Source organism: Melopsittacus undulatus, chromosome 2 (assembly GCF_012275295.1).
Source record: "Melopsittacus undulatus isolate bMelUnd1 chromosome 2, bMelUnd1.mat.Z, whole genome shotgun sequence".
Taxonomy (NCBI): domain Eukaryota; kingdom Metazoa; phylum Chordata; class Aves; order Psittaciformes; family Psittaculidae; genus Melopsittacus; species Melopsittacus undulatus.
In genome coordinates this window covers 17,308,194-17,326,445 of record NC_047528.1, presented here as the reverse complement: position 1 = coordinate 17,326,445, position 18,252 = coordinate 17,308,194, and the positions used below count along the sequence as shown (strand labels likewise).

The 18,252-nt window shown below is 40.2% G+C and overlaps 1 protein-coding gene across 2 annotated transcripts in view; it reads left to right on the top strand.

The window, feature by feature from the left end:
- Nucleotides 1-17,915, top strand: part of CRYL1 (crystallin lambda 1) — a 61,375-nt gene extending 43,460 nt beyond the window's left edge. For both annotated transcript variants that reach the window (XM_031049588.2, XM_013129228.3), the window contains exons 7-8: nt 13,257-13,363; nt 15,805-17,915. In XM_031049588.2, coding sequence (XP_030905448.1) covers nt 13,257-13,363; nt 15,805-15,918 — 221 coding nt within the window. In that variant the 3' untranslated portion in view covers nt 15,919-17,915. The remainder of the gene's footprint in view (nt 1-13,256; nt 13,364-15,804) is intronic.
- The last annotated feature ends 337 nt before the right edge of the window (nt 17,916-18,252 follow it).

Below are 18,252 nucleotides of genomic sequence, written 5' to 3'. Positions count from 1 at the left end.
CTCACTGTGAATCTCGCTTGAGCTGGCTTGCTTTAAGCTGGCTTAGGTCCTGAGTGAAGTGAAATTGCTTCTATTCACAAAGTATGTGCATACAAAGTTGACTTGACAAAGCAGTCAAGTAACAGTTCAATATCTGTCTTGCATAATTAAGACAGATTTGTAGATGTTTCTGGAATAGTATACATGAATCCCAGCTGAATAAAAAGGGAATTGCATCAAATTAAATACAAATTACAGATCAGGATTTCAGAGTTCTGGACAATTAATCTAACAAAGCATATAGACTTCAAGAAGTAAAGCTCAACTAAATATGTTTTCATCTCTTTATATTATGGGCTGTGTCTTTATTTAGGTTTTGTATGGTCACTGATATGGTAGGCCCCTGCTCTGTTACTGGATATTTTAGGCACTGGTGCAATGCCTATTAATACCATAGTAAAATAAAAATAAGAAACCAGAATCATAAAGTATCAGTGCTATTTTCTGTCTACTTGTTTGTAGTTACTAGGCAGAAACTTAGTCTCTTAAGACTGGCAAAGCAGTTTTGACATGGATGTGAAATTGTGGATCCTCCACCATGGTACTTAGTTGCCAGTTGGGTTTAAACCACAGCTTGTCAGTTTGGCTGTATATCAGTAAATTAAATGTCACAAAGTGTTTGCTTTTGTTCCTTGTTAAGTAAACAACATCCACCTTCTAAATAGAGGCACTTTCCTAGAAGTTTCTCTCCTCTGATCTATTAATATCTGGTAGTTTCCAGTCCTCTCTAGTGATTTTTTTTTTTTAAACTTGCTCACTATCAACCATATGCATTCTTTACATAAAACATAACAAATACATGTAGTAATAGCCTTAAGTACAGCAATCTGTCTGCAGTCTTTTGGGTCAGGGTTGTCCACTCCTGCTCCCACCATTCCCCTAAGCTTCCATGACATCCTCTGTAGGAACTGTCCATGCACAGGGTCTTCTGTCAGAGTAATTTGCTGAACTGCCTCTACTAAAACATAAAACCAAAATAAAATGCTTTTTAATAAAATAACAGCAACAAAAGTTTTAGAGATCAAGTCAAACCTGTGAATGCTGTTAATCCATGTTTTAGATTCCTTAATTCTAAAATAGTGTTCACCTGAGATAAATGGAATTGTCTAAGTCATCTGGGTTGGCTTTGATGCTCTTCTTGGAGTGCCCTTTCGCATTTGATGTTCCATCATGATCCATCTTAGCTTCTTTCCTCCCATCAGGAAATAGTCATTGTTATAAAAACATTTGTGAAATTTCCCATCTCAAACCAGTTTTAGGTAACACATGCAACTGACACATTGCTTATTCATGGCAGAGATTATCCAGCTTCTAGATATAATGCTTCCTTCTGTTAGGAATTTTAGTATTTAAGATCAGAGGAATAAAAACTATGAAATATAATCCAAGAGACTGAAAATGGAAAAGTAGTCTTGTGGGGGCAAAATACAAAACCAAAATATACCTGTTGAGTTATTTTTACATTATATAATATTCTCAGTTAAAATAACATAGTACATCTGTAAACTGGGCTATTTACACAAAAGCACCTTGTTGGCTTGTTCAGTAACTTGGATCATGAGATGTATTGCTTCACTCCCAATCCTGAAGATGCATTGTCTCTGTCTAGAGCTGCTCCTGTTTATGTGCTGGCAGGCTGACTCAGGCTATTGCTTTCATCAGAAACAGTTTAAATCAAAACTGCTGATGTCAGGACACTTGATAACTTATGTTCACAGTTCCATACCAGCACCAGCTTCTGTTTGGTTGCCCTGTATTGCTTCACATAATATGGAATACTATGGACCTCCCCTTGATTGCCCAGGATTTGCTTGACTAACCTAATCTCCTTCTGTGACAAGGTGGTCCCCTTAGTAGATGAAGGAAAGGCTGTGGATGTGTCTACCTAGACTTTATTAAAGCTTTGACATAATTTCCTACAGCATTCTCCTGGAGAAAATGGCTGCTTATGGCTTGGATTGGTGTACTCTTTTCTGGGTAAAAAAGTGGCTGGATGGCTGTGACCAAAGAATGGTGGTGAATGGAGTTAAACCCAGTTGGCAGCTGGTCACAAGTAGTGTTCCACAGGGCTCAGTATTAGGGCCAATTCTGTTTAATGTCTTTATCAATGATGTGAGTGAGGGGATCGAGTGCACCCTCAGTGAGCTTGCAGATGACACCAAGTTGGACAGGACTGTTGATCTGCTTAAGGAGTAATAAGGCTCTACAGAGGGATCTGGACAGGCTGGAATCAATGGGCCAAGGCCAATTGTATGAGGTTCAATAAGGCTCAGTGCTGGGACCTGCACTTTGGTCACAACTACTGCATTTAATGCTATGGACTTAGGGAAGCATGGCTGGAAAACTGCTCAGCAGAAAAGGACCTCAGAGGGTTGATCGACAGTGGCTGAACAGGAGCCAGCTTGTACCTAAGTGACAAAGAAGGCCAACAGCATCCTGGCTTGTATCAAAAAGAGCATGGCCAGCAGTCTAGGACAGTGATTGTCCTGCTGTACTCAGCACTGGTGAAGCTGCACCTCAAATACTGTGTTCAGTTCTGGGCCTCTCACTGCAAGACATGGAGGTGCTGGAGCTTGTCCAGAGAAGGGCCACAGAGCTGATGAAGGGTCTAGAATGCAAGTCTTACAAGGAGCAGCTGAGGGAACTGGAGTTGTTCAGCCTGGAGAAATTGAGGCTCAGGGGAGACCATATCACTCTTTACAGCTACCTGAAAGGAGATTGTAGCAAGGTGGGTGTTGGTCTCTTCTCCCAAGTGACAAGTGATAGGACAAGAGGAAATGGCCTCATGTTGTGCCAGGGGAGGTTTAGATTGGATATTAGGAAAAATTTCTTCACTAAAAGGGCTGTCAAGCATTGGAACAGGCTGTTCAGGGAAGTGGGTGAGTCACCATCCCTGGAGGTATTTAAAAGATGTGTAGATACCACTTGGGGACGTGGTTTAGTGGTGGACTTGGCAGTACTGGGTTAGCAGTTGGACTCCATGATCTTAAAGGTCATTTCCAACTTAAACGATTCTATGACAGCCCTTACTGTTAGCCAGTCTAGCAACTTCATCAACTTCATAGCAGCGTTACAGCTATAAGATATTAATTATACAATTTAAACTCTGTTAATCAGTGAGGAAGGATGGCAGAGATGCAGGAAGCATGTGAGAGTAAAATAGTGATATTTGTGGGAGATACTAGAAGATGGAAAGTTTGTTGTTTTTTTTTAAATGAGCGATGTGATATTTTTGTTTGGTTTTGAATAAAGAATGTTATTCCAGTGATTTTCTGAGATCAGTGTTACTTCTTTCCATATGGAATGCATACAGTCAAGATCCTCCCATGAACTTCCTGTGCTAATGCCAGGTTTCCCCCTGTTAGCTCTTATGTCCTTCATATTCATAAATGGTCTTATTGAAAGCTATTATCTAGGCCACTTCAGATTACCAGTTAATCCATGCATGAATATTAGGAGGTTTGGATATATGGCTGTGAGCCAAGATCCTTGAACATGGAATAAAATGACAATGTCAAGTCACTAAAAGCAGCAGAAGCAGCAGCAGCAGCTTGAGAACTGAATTGCAACAGACAGGAAGGAAACTGCTTTGAGGGGGAAAGAAGCATGTCCAAATGGCGTAATATTATAATGTTGATGGTTGGTTTCAGTGAGTTCTGCATTTGAGTCATTATTTCATGTCAGCATCACAACAAATGCTGTTAAGTCTTTTACAAGGAATATCATCAGACTTCACTAGAGTCATTTTACTTGTGTACTTATCATGGGGTTATATGTTAGCAGACACAATGTCCCTCCTATATATGTACCTGGCTATCTGTGAGTATACTGAAGATGATCCAGCCTCAATAAGATTGTATCTACTGAATCTCCTGGTTCTTGAACTGTCAGCAGCTTTTAAGCTTTTGCAAAAAATAACCTGCAAAGCCAGAAGCTAGGGTATCATTTACTGTGTTTTACATATTTCAGCAAAAGTTCTTCATATATATTTCACAATTGACTGTCTTAGATCAGTTTCCTTATTTTAGTGGATTATTTAGTGAGCTATAATTGGAATTTAACATTCAATCTAAACTGCTACTACTACCAGAAGAGCTCAACAGGGAGAGATTGTAAGTTCAAATATCTGAAAAGCTAGGAATGCATCTTCATATTCAAAATTACGTTTCTTTTACTGAAAGTGGGAATCATAGAATCATAGAATTGTTAAGGTTTGAAAGAACCTTAAGCTGATATAGTTCCAAGTCCCCTGCCATGGACAGGGGTACCACACACTAAACCATGTCACCAAGCCTGGCCTTGAACACTGCCAGGGATGGAGCTTTTATCACTTCTTTGGGCAACCTGTTCCACTGCCTCACCACCCTCACAGTAAAGAACGTCTTCCTTATATCTAACCTAAATGCTTGCTCACCTTGTCTAACAAGGCAAAACATAGCCAAGAATGTTTTTTAACATTACTGTAAAGAGGCATGCTGACTGGTTCCAAATCAGAGATTATTTTCATTGCTATGGCTCCTGCTTTAATGCTGTCATACAGGGAGCAAATCAAGCTTTAACTCAGTTCAGGAGCTTTTGTACCACAAGCTGGTAAGCAGAAGGTGTGAGAATCATTAAATTAAGGTAATAAAATCTAAGAAAAGGAAGACTGCCTCTGTTTCTCTCCAAACAACTAATAAATGTTAATAAAACCTCACCTTAATTCAGGAATACTTGTAAGAGGGTACCTCTGAGATGAAATGTCACAGTCGTACATAATCATGCAAACCTCTCTTTTCTCATGAACCTACCCGTTATTTCGTATGTTTTCACACATTCAGTTCACCTCCCAATAGGCTGAAGAAGGCAGTTCGTAGTGTTTCTAGAACTGCAGTTTGCCTCTATGCAGCTGCAGGGCTGTTCTGCATTAAAAACTTTGTGTGCAGTAAGCAAAGGTGGGAATTTTTCAGCATACTGACTGCTGTGCACCAGTTTCCTTCTCTAGACTTGTAGGTGTAAAGTGGTTCCCTCCATCTTCTGAAAGGAGCACGTGACTTTGCGTAGGAGTTTTTTATGCTTTATTGCTGAAGTCATTATAGATGTGTCCTGAAGAACACATCTTGGTGCATTCTTCTCCCTTGTGCTAATGAAATAATGTGTATGGTCACTAAGTGGCTCAGACTGAGGATTTCATCCCAGATATTAAACTGATGTAACAAAATAAGTGGTTTATATTAGCCCAGTTTAATTCCTTGATCCATCTCACAACAGTCCTGCACAAATATTTGTGTATTGCTGTTGAGATGGTAACAGACAGTAAGAATAAAATTTTTTTGGTACTACCACTGTGTTAGGGTAGTTGAAAGTGTTCATGCAGCTACAGTCTAAGTGAATTCATATGGGCATTAATGTAGAGTAGCAGGCATCATGTGAATCCACACCCCAGCTAAGAGCATGCATCTGTGTTCAGACACACCCTTGATGAAGATAGGATTACATTTAGGTTTTCCTTGGAGTTATAATGTCTAGAAATGTACTCCTTCAATCAACAAAGCAAAGAGGTTGGGACATCTTTTGTCTCTGAACATAACCTAACAATGACAGATCGCCCATTATGTTCCTGAAAAATGCCTTTTCAGTTCTCATCCATACTCATCTGTAGTCTTACCAAGTGCAGCCTCATTTTAGATTTTACCTGCTAAAATCAACCCCACCCCAGTCTTTTCAAATCGTTGATGCTATTACATCAGTGGCTTGACCATCTTGCATGTTCTTTTTGAGTCATTACAGTGTCTTCTTATGCTACTCATCAGGTTAAAAGTAATCAATTTAACAGTAAGTATTGTGAGTCTGTGTTTGGCATGTTCCCTGGCCTTGCCAGTAATGCTTGCTCCTGGCTCTTTTTTCTCATAAATATCTCAGTGTCTTCCTTGTTTTGCCCTGTGTGTAGTGCTCTTGCCAGACAGGTTTACCAAGTTTGCTTGCTTGCATCCTTCAGCCCTACTGCCTATTGTCTTTCTTATGAAGAGGAGAAAATGAGACTTCGCATACAGGAAGCAAAGATACTTAAAGATGCTTACATGCTATATTGCATGAACATACTACATTTTCTACTGCCATGTTTTCTCTCCCTTTTTCTAACTATTCCCATCACCTTTATGCATATGAACCTCACTTATTGAAGTAGCCTTCTCAGGGCAGTGAAGCATTTTATGTATGCTTCTAAGCTAAATATCTGTCCTTAGTTCTTTTTCCTTCATCAATGCCCTGTTCCATCTTGATGATGCAACTAGAGGCATTTCACTGATACCCATGTTTGCACCACACTAGGGCAAATCCTTCAGGTAAGGACCTGAATAAGTTTCTATGAGACAGTTCATTAGCTATTTTGAAAATTTCCTCTACTGTCATTGAAGATATAAATAAGCAGTAGCTTATTCTTCCTTTGTTGGTGGTATAGAGCCTAGACATATGGGCAGCTGAAGAGCCTTAAAATAATGCCTTCATCTAGCTTGTGCTAACATGTTCCCATAACTATATTGAACAAGTCAGAAATGCTAAGTGGGTTTGGGACTTTCAGGGAAGATGGAATATTCCCATTTTCATCTCTATAATTCTGTAGTCATTACTCCTTTAGAATATTTTGTTATTCATTCCTCTTCTTCCACTGTCTGCCACAGTTGCAAATATGTGGTAGAAGAAGGATTCAGGGAACTCCTACCTTGCCTGGGAGTATTTCTGTTCTGTGTTCATGGTTCTCAGGTGCCTGCTGCAACATCTGCCTTTTCCCACAGCCCCTTCCTTCAAACACTGATGAGGTGAGTGTGCAGGGAAGATAGAGGTTTACACAGAAAGCCAACAAACCACATAGACAAGAGGAAGATATCATCATTCCTATGTTGTGAGTTGATTCCTTTATTTCTCTGTCCCAGATGCATCTTGAGTCATTCTTTTTATCCAGTTGGAGATAGTGGGGTACAGTATGGGCACAGCAACTGGATGCAAGGAGAGATCTTGATTAACAGCTCCATTTGACATCTTCCTATTTCTCCACCTCACAGGTGCTGCCCTGTGTGTCTTATGCTGTTTACAGATGCTAATTCTTCCATCTTAAGCTGCTCCCTGGGCAATATCATCAAGGATTAAAGGGATTCTGTCATAATTTGTTTTCCATCTTCTCTCTATGTTCCATGCACTCTTCTCATCCACCTTTGCAATAGCCCTGACCTTTGAACCAAAAGACTCCTAAGTCTAAAGGCCGGGAGTCAAATATTTGCCAATTTTGAGTTTGCAGTTGAAAAGCAAAGTTATTTATCCCGCAGTATTGCCCATTGCTCAAGTGCCTTTTTGAAGCTGGCAGCTGAGACTTAATCTTGATTACTGAAACCAAGTTAAAGATTGCACTGGTCTCCGCTGACATTTCACACCGAGAGCTGTCTTGAGTTAGCTATTTTGAAATAATTATTTTTTTTAATCTTTGAGTATGACCATATGTATATTTTAATTGTTGATGTATTTCTTTCACTTGAGACTGGAAAGATTTCGCAGTGTTCACCCCCTGCTTGGCATGCAGCATACGTGCCTGCATATTGCCATTTCAGGCACAATGTGGAGATCAACTATGCTAATGCTGCTGCTCTTCTCTAGACACATAACACGGGGGGGTGTGTTACCTTTTTCTGTTTTGCTGACTTTGCATAAGGCTTCTTTTTATTCATACATTGCGTGCAGTGAGTGAACTGTATTACCTAGCCTGCATTTGGCATCTCTGTTGCATTGGTCAGCTACACCCACCCAGAAATTGTTCTGATTCATACAGGCTGTAGGTGAGCTGGCAGTAGGAGCTGGATCTCCAAGATCAGCTGGCTGAGTGAGCTTTGAAGGTGATTTCCAGCTCAGGAGTTCATATTCACCAGGTAGACGGATCAGCCACATCCAAGCATTCAGCCCAAGATACTGATGTTATCTCTTCAGGCTGAGGCTCATGAAAAAGATACCTGGCACACAGTCTTCTGTCTTCTCCTGACTGTACCAGAATCAAAACTACTCATTAAACAAGCTTACCAGATGGTTGAGAGGTTCACCAGGACTTTTGAAAAAGTACCAAACCCAAACTATTTGTTTCTGGTCTAGGTGATGTAGACCTGTGTCAGCTAAGTACCAGAATAACTGGTAACTGGGACTGCTCTGTTTACCATTCCTTCTATCACCAGTTGCTCATGTGGATTTGCCTGAATGGCCATATATGACTGAATTGCTATTTTTTGTTTAGTGATTGTCCAGCTGGCAACAGCTGCTACTAGCAGCTGTGAGTCAGCAACATGTACCCGAGTTCACATAGTTCTGCACTCTTCAGCCTCAGTCATTTCTGCTTCTACATCTGGAAACTTTTCTATGATGTTGCACAATGTGGGGGCAGACTTTTTGCTCAGACTCCTCACTGTTAGAAGAAAAAACTTTTTTGTTTTTTAATAAAATAAAATATTATTTTAATAATAAATAAATGATAAAAAATATTATAAACAATAATAAAATATTATTGTCATGTTGTTGATGCATGAGTCTCATCCAGAATTGCTTTGGGTTCCCAAGATTGCTGAGGTGGCTAGCATATCCCCTGTAGGTTCATCTGTGTTGGCTTTAAGTGCCAAAGTCTGTGAGCCCAGCTGTTAATATTAAACAGGCAAGCAGTTATGCTAGTGATAGAATATGATCAGCAAACCTTGATAACCAGTAGTACTTTCCAGGGTGTTTATGGAGGTGGATGGTCTCTGCTTATTCCCTCAGTGAAGAGATAGAATTGTATCATGGCTTGTCCCACATCCCACAGTAATGCTTCTCTTCCTGAATCTCACTTCCTGCTAGTGATGTTTTGGAGCCCACTAGGCAATTGCAGGTTTCTGGTTGTCAAAATTGATCAAAATGCTCTATTTCCATACTATTAGAGCACCAGTATACCTGTATGACCAGCTGACTTCCCTTTTTGTGTTGGAGAAAGCCAGAACATACCAAAGTGTGTTCTAGCAACAAGTATTTTAGATAACACAAGGAAACAGGCTGACTAAATGCTGATTGGCACACTCCTGGCACCAGATACAGTTTAAGCTACTCAACAAGGCTTCTGGTCTTCTTAGAGCCTCCTTTCTTCTCATACTAGAGAAATGTTTTTAGGCCATTTTTTAAAGAGAGTTGAATACTTTCAAGTCTCTCCATGTTGCTCTCATGCAATAGGCATGTTCTCCTGTCCTTTCAGCTGTTCATCTGATAGTCATCATGACTTCAGAGTGCTGATTTCTTACCGGAAAATTAATACTTCTGAAGCATTTGTCCTTTCAAAGTTCTTCTGATTTTGGTCCAGAAACAAGAGTGTTTTCCATACTCTTTGGAAAAATAAGAGTGTTTTTCCATACTCTCATTCAGACGTCTTTTGGAAAACCTGTACTTCAGTGATTTCAGGCATTTTGAGTAGTGTAAGTATTGTAGTTTAGGATTCATGGTTGTCAGTAGGCAGAGGTTTCTATCATTCATCCACCTTTCAACCTCAGCCATTGAGGATTAGACAGGTGTGCCTTCTATGGTATTGATACCACACAGCATTGCATTCCAGGGGACTGTCTACAAGCTGTTCAGGAAAGAGGTTGTTTCATGACTCTTGACCTGAGTTGCATTCTTTCCTATGGTAGCCAGGCCACCCACTTACATTTCCTGCATTTTGTGGTTGGATAAACCCACAAGCAGTTCAGGTTCATGCTTCTCAGTTTTTATGATACCCTGAGTCTTCATGAAAGAGTTGGTGACCCTCACTGCTTGCCTTTGTCTTCTGCATCTTCCTTCTCCTTGCTTTGATAATTATCTAATAAAAAGAGAGGTAAGATGCACATTCTTCAGTCTCCATGATTCTCAGAAAAGAGAGGTTATCACAAGCTTTTAGTGGATATTCAGAACTTTCCTTCTCAGATCTAGAGTGTTCATCAGGATAATCAACATTCTTCCTGGCGTCATCTTGCTTACTGCCAGTCATTGCTCATATACTGTTGTGGTGCAGCTCATGACTTCTTGATGTACAGTGGGAAGTGCTGCCTGATCTTTTCTTGATTATGTGGTAGTTAATAGTACTAAAAAGTCTACTACATGTATATGTCTGGCTAAATGACCGATTCATCTTTTTGGTGCATTGGTTGTTCCAGTTTGTCTCTAGTGCCTCAACAGTAATTTTTTTTTAGATTCCTACTGGAGCTGATAAAAGCCAGACCTTTCCCTAATTCAGCCAAGGTCTACGTGTGTGCCATTTTACCCATTATTGCCAGTTAGCTGTTTCTCAGGTTCTCTGACCACGTGTTATTTAAGGTGATCACAGCAGAGTAATCTCTGAGGCAAGACCAAGCTGTTCAGGGTTTCATCCAGTCTTGAAAACCCCCAGAGATGGAGACTGCACAGCCTCTGTGAACAACCTGTGCCAGTGCTTGAGTATCCAGTTGCAAGTCCTTGTTTCAAATTGTGCCTGTTGTCTCCTGTCCTGACATATAACAACTGTAAAGAGCCTGGCTCTGTCTGCTCAGTGACCTCCCTGTAGGCACTGGGGAACTGCTGTTAAGGTTCCCCTGAAGCCATTTTTGCTCCAAACTGAGAGCTCCCAGCTCCTTCAGCCTCTCCTCACAGGGCAAGTGCTCCAGCCTCTACCATTTTGATGGAGGCTGAAGTTGCTCCCATTTGTCAATGTCTTTCTTATATTGGGGAATCCCAAACTGTATGCAGTATTCTGGATGCACTCTAATGAGTGCTGAATAAAGGGGATAATCACTTCTTTCAGTCTGACTGTGCTGTGATGTTATTGTCTCTCTTTGCTGCCAGACACACTATTGGTTCACATTCAGCTTCAGGACCAGGAGTTCTCAGGACTCACAAGCCTGTGTTGCTGCAAGGAGCTCTTCCTTCTGAGATACAGGGTGTTGCATTAGTCCTTGTTAAATTTTTAAGGTTTTGTATTGGCTCATTCCTCCAGCCTGTCTAAGGATAGCCCTGTCCTCCAGTGTATCAGCTGGTCCACCCTCACAATTTGGTGTCATGCACAGACTTTGTGAGCAAGGGCCATTAAGCAATACAGGATAGATTCCTACAATACTCCATTTTTGCTGGGCTCCAGGTAGAGTCCAACCCATTAACCAGTACCCTCTGAGCCTCAGGATCCAACCCATTTTTTATCCACCTAGCTGTCCAAGCATGCAGACCTTAATGTCTAACTTTGATAAAAGAATATCAGTATGAAATACCCTTCTAAACCTGAGGTAAATGATATCCACTACTTTCCTATTTTCCACAAATCCAATGACTTTATCACAGAAGACAAGGTCAGTCAGACATGATTTACACCATGGTGTACGCATTGGTGACTACATGCTGACTGTCACAGTCATTTTCTTCTTATTCCTGTGCCCAGGAATTTGTTTCCAGAGGACTTGCTCCTTGATTTTCTCTGGGACAGAAGTGTTTACTTGGCCTGTAGTACCCCGGATTGTTCTTTTGATCTTTCTGAAGATGTGTGCAATATTTGCGTTCAGTCATCTGGGGATCACAAATCATGACATTGATGAATTGACTGACAGGATTTTTAAAATACAGTAAAAAGCAGCCTTGCAATGGGCCAATTCTCTCATGCCTTTAGATATAGTTTGTTTTGTCTCATGGTCTCAGGTGGGGCTGAGTTCTTGCAGATAAGTCACTGACTAGGTTATCATTTACTGCTCATAGCTCTTCTCATTGAACCCTGCCTCTAAGCACAAAGGCATAGGAGACCTTGTCAATAAAGACTGAAGCAAATAAAGCAATGAGTAACTGCTTCACCTGTTTCTCCTGTCACTAAATCAGCCACCCATTCAGCAACAGGCCCACACTTCCCTTGTTCAGCTTTCTGTTGCTAATGTAACAGTAGACCTTGACATCCTTGCAAGTCTGAACTGGAGCTAAGCTTCAGCTTTCATGACACCATCCCTACATGCCTAGGCAGTATTTTTAAATTTGTCTTCTACAGCCTGTCCCTTCTTCTGCCTCCTGTATGCTGCCTTTTTGCACAGGAGCTCACATCCAAGCCAAACTTTTGATGTGTTTAATTGTCTTCCCAGTATCAGAATGGATTGTTCTTGCTCTTGGAGGGTGCTATCCTTTACTGGCCCCTCCACTGCTGCTGACTCACAGGCTCTCACCCAGCCAGTCACCTACCCCTATAGAGTAGTTCCATACATCTGAGCTGCTCTTTTATAGAGATATCACATCCCCTCGTCTTTCCTGAAGCGTGTCTCTGTCCGCTGCAGCACTCCAGCTGTGTGAACTATTCCATCACACCGCATTTGGGCCAACAAGGTCATAGCTGTGTGACCACACATGGAGCTCTTTTCCCTGCTTGTTTCTCAAGGTGCATGCATTTGTGCACATATACTAGAAGTGGACTCCTGCCTTTTTTTATACTTCCTTGAGGCTTCTTTTACAGCTTTTACCATGCACTCCTTTCTACCCCAGTACAACCCCTTCCTCACTTGACTGCACTTTGTAATCTCACTTTTCCAGTGTTCCTAGTATAAAGCTTTTATTACCAGATTAGGCAGGTTTTTGGCAAAGCAGTGCTCAACCATCAGAGAGGGCCCTATGGTCATAAAAGCTAATTCTTTTAGCTGACCCTAGCTGTGATACAAAATGTTGATCTGCAAGTTCCATCTGTTCCTTCTTAAGCCTTTCTCCTCACTGGAGGCCACCTGGGCCTCCACGCTTTTGACCCTTATCCCCTGAGCTGTGTTGCTCGTGATACACTGCAGGCTAATTAATAAAAATAAAACAGGAAGTCTGTGATTCTGTGAATGCTTCAGCTGATATGACACATACTGAACAGGAGGAGAGGTGAGAGCACTTTCCTCATGGACACTGATCGGGGAAGCTCTCCAGACTCACCTGACAGAGCACAAGTATATGCATGGTTGTGTACTGGACCTCTCACGTAGCATTGCCTGCTAATATGTAACTTTAATTGGTTTTGCAGTGAAAGCATGTCCCGAATGATTTTTGCATGAACCTTAATGGAAATGTGGTAGATTTAATACAGTTTTTCTTGATGACACTTAGGTGTCTTAGTCATAAGAGCACACTTTTTTTTTTTTTGACTCTACTTTGGATCCTACTTAAGCACAGGCAGGCTTACTGAACTTAAGTAGGGATTTGTGTTGAATGTAATTTTTCACTCTTATTTGTAGGTATTTCAAATTATTGTGAAAGATACTGTGAAGGTATGAGACTTGTTCTGAACACCTTTGGACCAGTTCCAGAATTTTCAGGTGAAGCTGAACAGAAAATCAGTCAGGTAAATACGAAGTTAATAAATACAGTAACATTCAGAACAAAGAACTTTAGCTTTTAACATTTGTAGCAATTCAGTTTACTGTTAGAGGTACCTGTAGTCTGTATTTCTTGTGCAAATGTGTGTTTTAAACAAGATCAGCAAGCAAAATGCAAGTCTCTTGTGAAAGCATTTTGATGTACATCAGTGGAAATGGACCTAGCAGCTGAGTAACATTATTACTAGACAGAAGAGTCACTCCTAGCAACTATGGGTTATTTACATTAAATCCTCCACACTATTTCTTACCAGTTCTGTCCTATGTCCTCTACCATAATATGCTCATCTCCAAGCTTCCTTTCCTACATTACTTCTCTTTCTGTGTCTTTCTCCTACTCCTTATTCCTGCATAAACCCTGTAGCTTCTTTTTTCTTGATGTTCTTTTTCTTGGTTTTCTGTACTTTACAAACTAGAGTTCCAGTGTGTAATGCATTCAAATACACATTTATTTTAAGCATGTTAGCAGTCCAGTAAGGTTACTTGCGTGGTTAAATATAATCATGTTTCAGTGCTATACTGGATTGAGACCTGGTTTATCCATTTAAATTTCTAAGCCCACCATTTATTTGTACTGACTATATATAGGATGTTTTGTTTGGCCACAGGAATTAGTTGAAGTATTGTCATATTCTAACTCTGCCTTTTCATAGTTCCCTTTTTTAATGCTTCAGTAAAAACTAAAGTGTGTGTTAAATTGTTCCTGATAAGCAGTCAGAGATTAATTCCATATATGAAGACAGTCTGTCTGGAAGATAGCATTTTTGTTCCTATTTATGTTAATGCAGTTTTAACATCAGCTATGTTAAAAAAATCTTTATGCTTAAGCAACATACAGTGCTTATAAAAACAGTCAGTAATGTGAAGTTATTCACAATTAGAAGCTTTTAACTGATATGAAACAGTTTGGGTTCCACTGGATTCCACTTCAACATCTGTTTGTGTGTCTCTTATTATCTGCAGTCTTCAATGCCAAAGATGGGCTTGCAAGAATCCCCTCTTAAGAGTAAAACATTAAGCATTTCTTATCTTACACCTCTGTCCCTCTCCCTGATTTTTTTTCTGGATTGACTGCAGCTTGCCAGTCATTGGTAGCAGTTTCAGGGTTTACCCAGTTTCTCAACACTTGCCTTTTAAGCTTAAGACCTTAGGTACTATTTTGGCAAAGATGACTTCGTGATCTCTACCTGCACTCTCAAAACAGCTTTTTTTCATTGAGAGAAAATCTGTGACAGGGTACCCTGGCCAGAGCTTACTACCTCTTGTTCTCCTTCCAGTGATACATTTAACTGGTGCTTCTAAGGCAACTTCAGCTGTGCACTCAGAAATACCTTCTCTCCCCCCTCTTTTGTTCTAAATGTCAACTTTGCATGCTGTCTTGTTCAGATTTTAACATCTTGTTCAGAATTTACCTTTGTGTCCTCAGTAGTACTGTGCTTTCTCCCTTGTATTCCAATAAACAACAAAAATTGTAATTGTGGGTTTGTTATGTATCTTCCCCTGTCATTTTGTTTATAACTGGCACTCCTAATGCAAAGTGTTTTTAATAAACATGGTATCCTGTCGACGCAGGAGTCATGGACAACACAGAGATGATCAATATGATCAAGCGATTGCCAAACTTTATTAGATATAGTGCTCTTCTTATACCCTTACACCCTTATGTTTCTTATGTAACAGCCTTGGATACTGAGCTCTAATTGGTTAGTCTAGAGGTTACTATTGTTTACAAAGCTAATGTTTATAACTTGTTATAATTGCAATTAAATACCTTACTCTAAAAATACAGTGGGAAACTACAACCTTGGCAGAGATCATGCTCTGCACGTTTTCAGTGGAAAATTACAGAGGCATAACAAGACAACTGACCTTGCTTATGCCTGCCAAGAATCTTCTTACTTTACAGTAATAAGGCTCAGGGTATCGGGATCACTCACTACCTGGGCTTGGCTCTTTAAGAATTCCCACAGTATCCTTCATTACATTTATTAGGAGCCAGAAGAGAGATCAGAGCTTTAAACACACACAAAGGCATTTGGTTTAGAGCACATTTTCAGCTATATAAATGGCCAGGTTGCCTCATTCCTACTTAATAAAGTGTTATTATCAAAGAGACTAGACAGTGCCATGTGGGGCAAACCAATAGAAGAGGCCTACACTTTGTTCTGTAGGCACCTTCATTGCCACATTCAGGCCAACCTCCTCCATGTGACAGCATTCCTCATACAGGTTAGCTCATTTCCAGTCACCCATGTAAAGAATTAGTGGCCTATTGCTTGTGATACACTAACTTACAGTTTGTGTGAATGGCTACTTGATCTGATGCAGGGAAAGCAGGAAGACAATTCTGGTGAGAAGCTTTTTACTCAGAATGAGAGATTTAATCATCTTAATTTTTCTGTTCCAGGCAATGTCTGAGAAAATTCCAGTTATTCCCAAAGTCCTGGATGCCAGGAGAAAATGGCGAGATGAATGTCTTGCTGGTCTTTCCAAATTGAAAAAACAAATGAAATCTGACTGAGGTGCACCTTGTCTAACAGGAGAGACCAAACGAAGAGCAGATCTTCATTAAAAAATAGGAAAATCTTGGTCATGCAGAAGAGGAGACTGAATGTGCAACCAATGATATGCACAAATGTAGAGACCAATGAAATATTTGGTCCAAATTCATCATGATGTAATTCATGAGTAACTGGAAACAGCTACTATAAAGTTCAGTTAAAATTTATCAGATTACTATATATGCATTGATGTGTAAGTATTAGTAGTTTTAACAATATTGATATTGTGCAATGCTGGAACACAATCATGTTTTAAATAATGCATTTTTCAGCTTGCTTAGGAATTCAGCACTTGAACAGTATTTGCTTATGCAGGGATCTGAAATAGGCAAACATCAGCTGTTTGTCCCTGAAAAAAGTAAGCCCTTCCCTGCTGGTCACTGCAACAGCGAGGTTAATTTGTAAAGCACTGACTGTAGATAGAAGGTTGTACTGAGTAAAGAGTAGATTCACTGGCCAGTGAGCTGAGATCTTGGCAGCAGTAAGGGTGACTTCAGCTGGTATTTGTAGCTGTTCCACTATGTAGGGAAAATAATTGCTCCTCCCTTCCCTCCCTTTGGCACTTCTGTACCTGTATGATAATCTGTGAGTAAATAAAGCAGAATTCCCCCTTCATCCCTTACCCCTGTTTCTGTAAGACTCAGCAGAGATCCACTTGGTCTTTAAGACCATGCACTTGGTACCCCATGACTTCCATCTTGAGTCAGATGTTTGATGCTGACCAGTGGCATTGCTGCATAAGTATGTACCTTCTTTTAAGACTGGTCTATGAGAAATAAGATATTTTGATTTAATAGCTAGTTTGGGAGACAGTATGGTGTAGTGAATTGATGTGTACTTTATCCCAAGGTACTCCACGACTGTCTTGAGTCATCTTGGGATGACTCAAGTTCACCTCTCTGTTGCTATGTCTGTTTTGTACATTATCTGAAGCAAGAACTGCTTCTTTAGCACTCAGCTGTAGTGAATGGAACAGCTGTAGCAGAAGGAATCCCAGGTATCTGCTGTTCTGCTCCCCTGCAGAAGGAAAGGTGCAGCAGCTTAGATGTAGCATTCATGCTTTACTGCTGTCCTTCCTACAGGAGACACAACATCTCCACATACAGGGGCACAATATACATACGCATCGAAGTAGTAATGTAGTAATATCCTCAGTTGCTGCAGTGGTGTGTTTGGTCCACAGTAGGCAGCATTATTATGAATGTATGTACCCTGTAATATAGTTGGACTTTGATCTTAGCTGGAACCTTGGGGCATTATGCAGATAGGAATAATAACTCAAAACAGTGCATTTCACCCACATGCTTAAGTTATTTACAGAGGGTGCAGCACACAAGTTGCTGAAACTTGCTACCATTTTGAGCCAAACAGCAGAAATATCTGTGCAGACATATCAATACTACTTACTTCTGCTTAGGTTACCATGAAAGAGATGTAAGATAAATTTTATTGCTTGACTTAAGTAGTGGGCTAAGAACACATCTCTCGATGTGAAGTGTGGGATGGGAAGCATAATGCAGAGGCTGTCCTGTGCTCCTTTATAATCAGTGGAGAGAGAGGAAAATTTGAAAACTCAATTTATTTTGTCCTGATACAGACTTAAAATTGTCAGGTTTCTTCATTGCTTTTTATTGCCACAGCGACTGGCTCAACTTGCATTCAGACATCTGAAGTTGTGGAGGTCAGTCCTCAATCCTGATGCCTTATTAAGCAGTAATAAATTAATTATGGGTCTGATTTCCTCATTTTATGTATGTTTTATATTTCAGACAAAGCCATCAAAAGTTCCAATTACTTTTGTCATTAGATGTGTTTTCCTATATGACATTGTCATAACTAATTAGCTCACATTGCTTCTGTGTATTCTGAGATACTTTAAAACTCAATCATGTCATCAAATATTTGCCTCCATCTTTACTATTTTCTTATGAATAAAATATTTTAATGAGGAAAGCATTAACTTCTGTGTTTTAGTGTGATACTGTAGTAGTAGTACTACGTAAGATGTTTTTAGAAACAGTTTCCTCCTGCCTGTGAGGAAAAACCTGCACTGCTCCTATGGGAGTGGAGTGAATTCCAAGGAGAGCTGTTGGTAAGAGCACTGTTTCCAGTGGACTTTTGAAACACATCAAACCACTTTGTTTTCTAGTTTGCTAGAAAACAGCATGGCTTGTTTTCTTAATGTATATTCAAAGAAATGCCCCATGGGGTTACACATTCCTCAGCATTCTTCCTTCTCTGTTGATTTCTGTTCCTTCAGCAAGGAATGATTGTCCCTCACCAACTGCTGAATT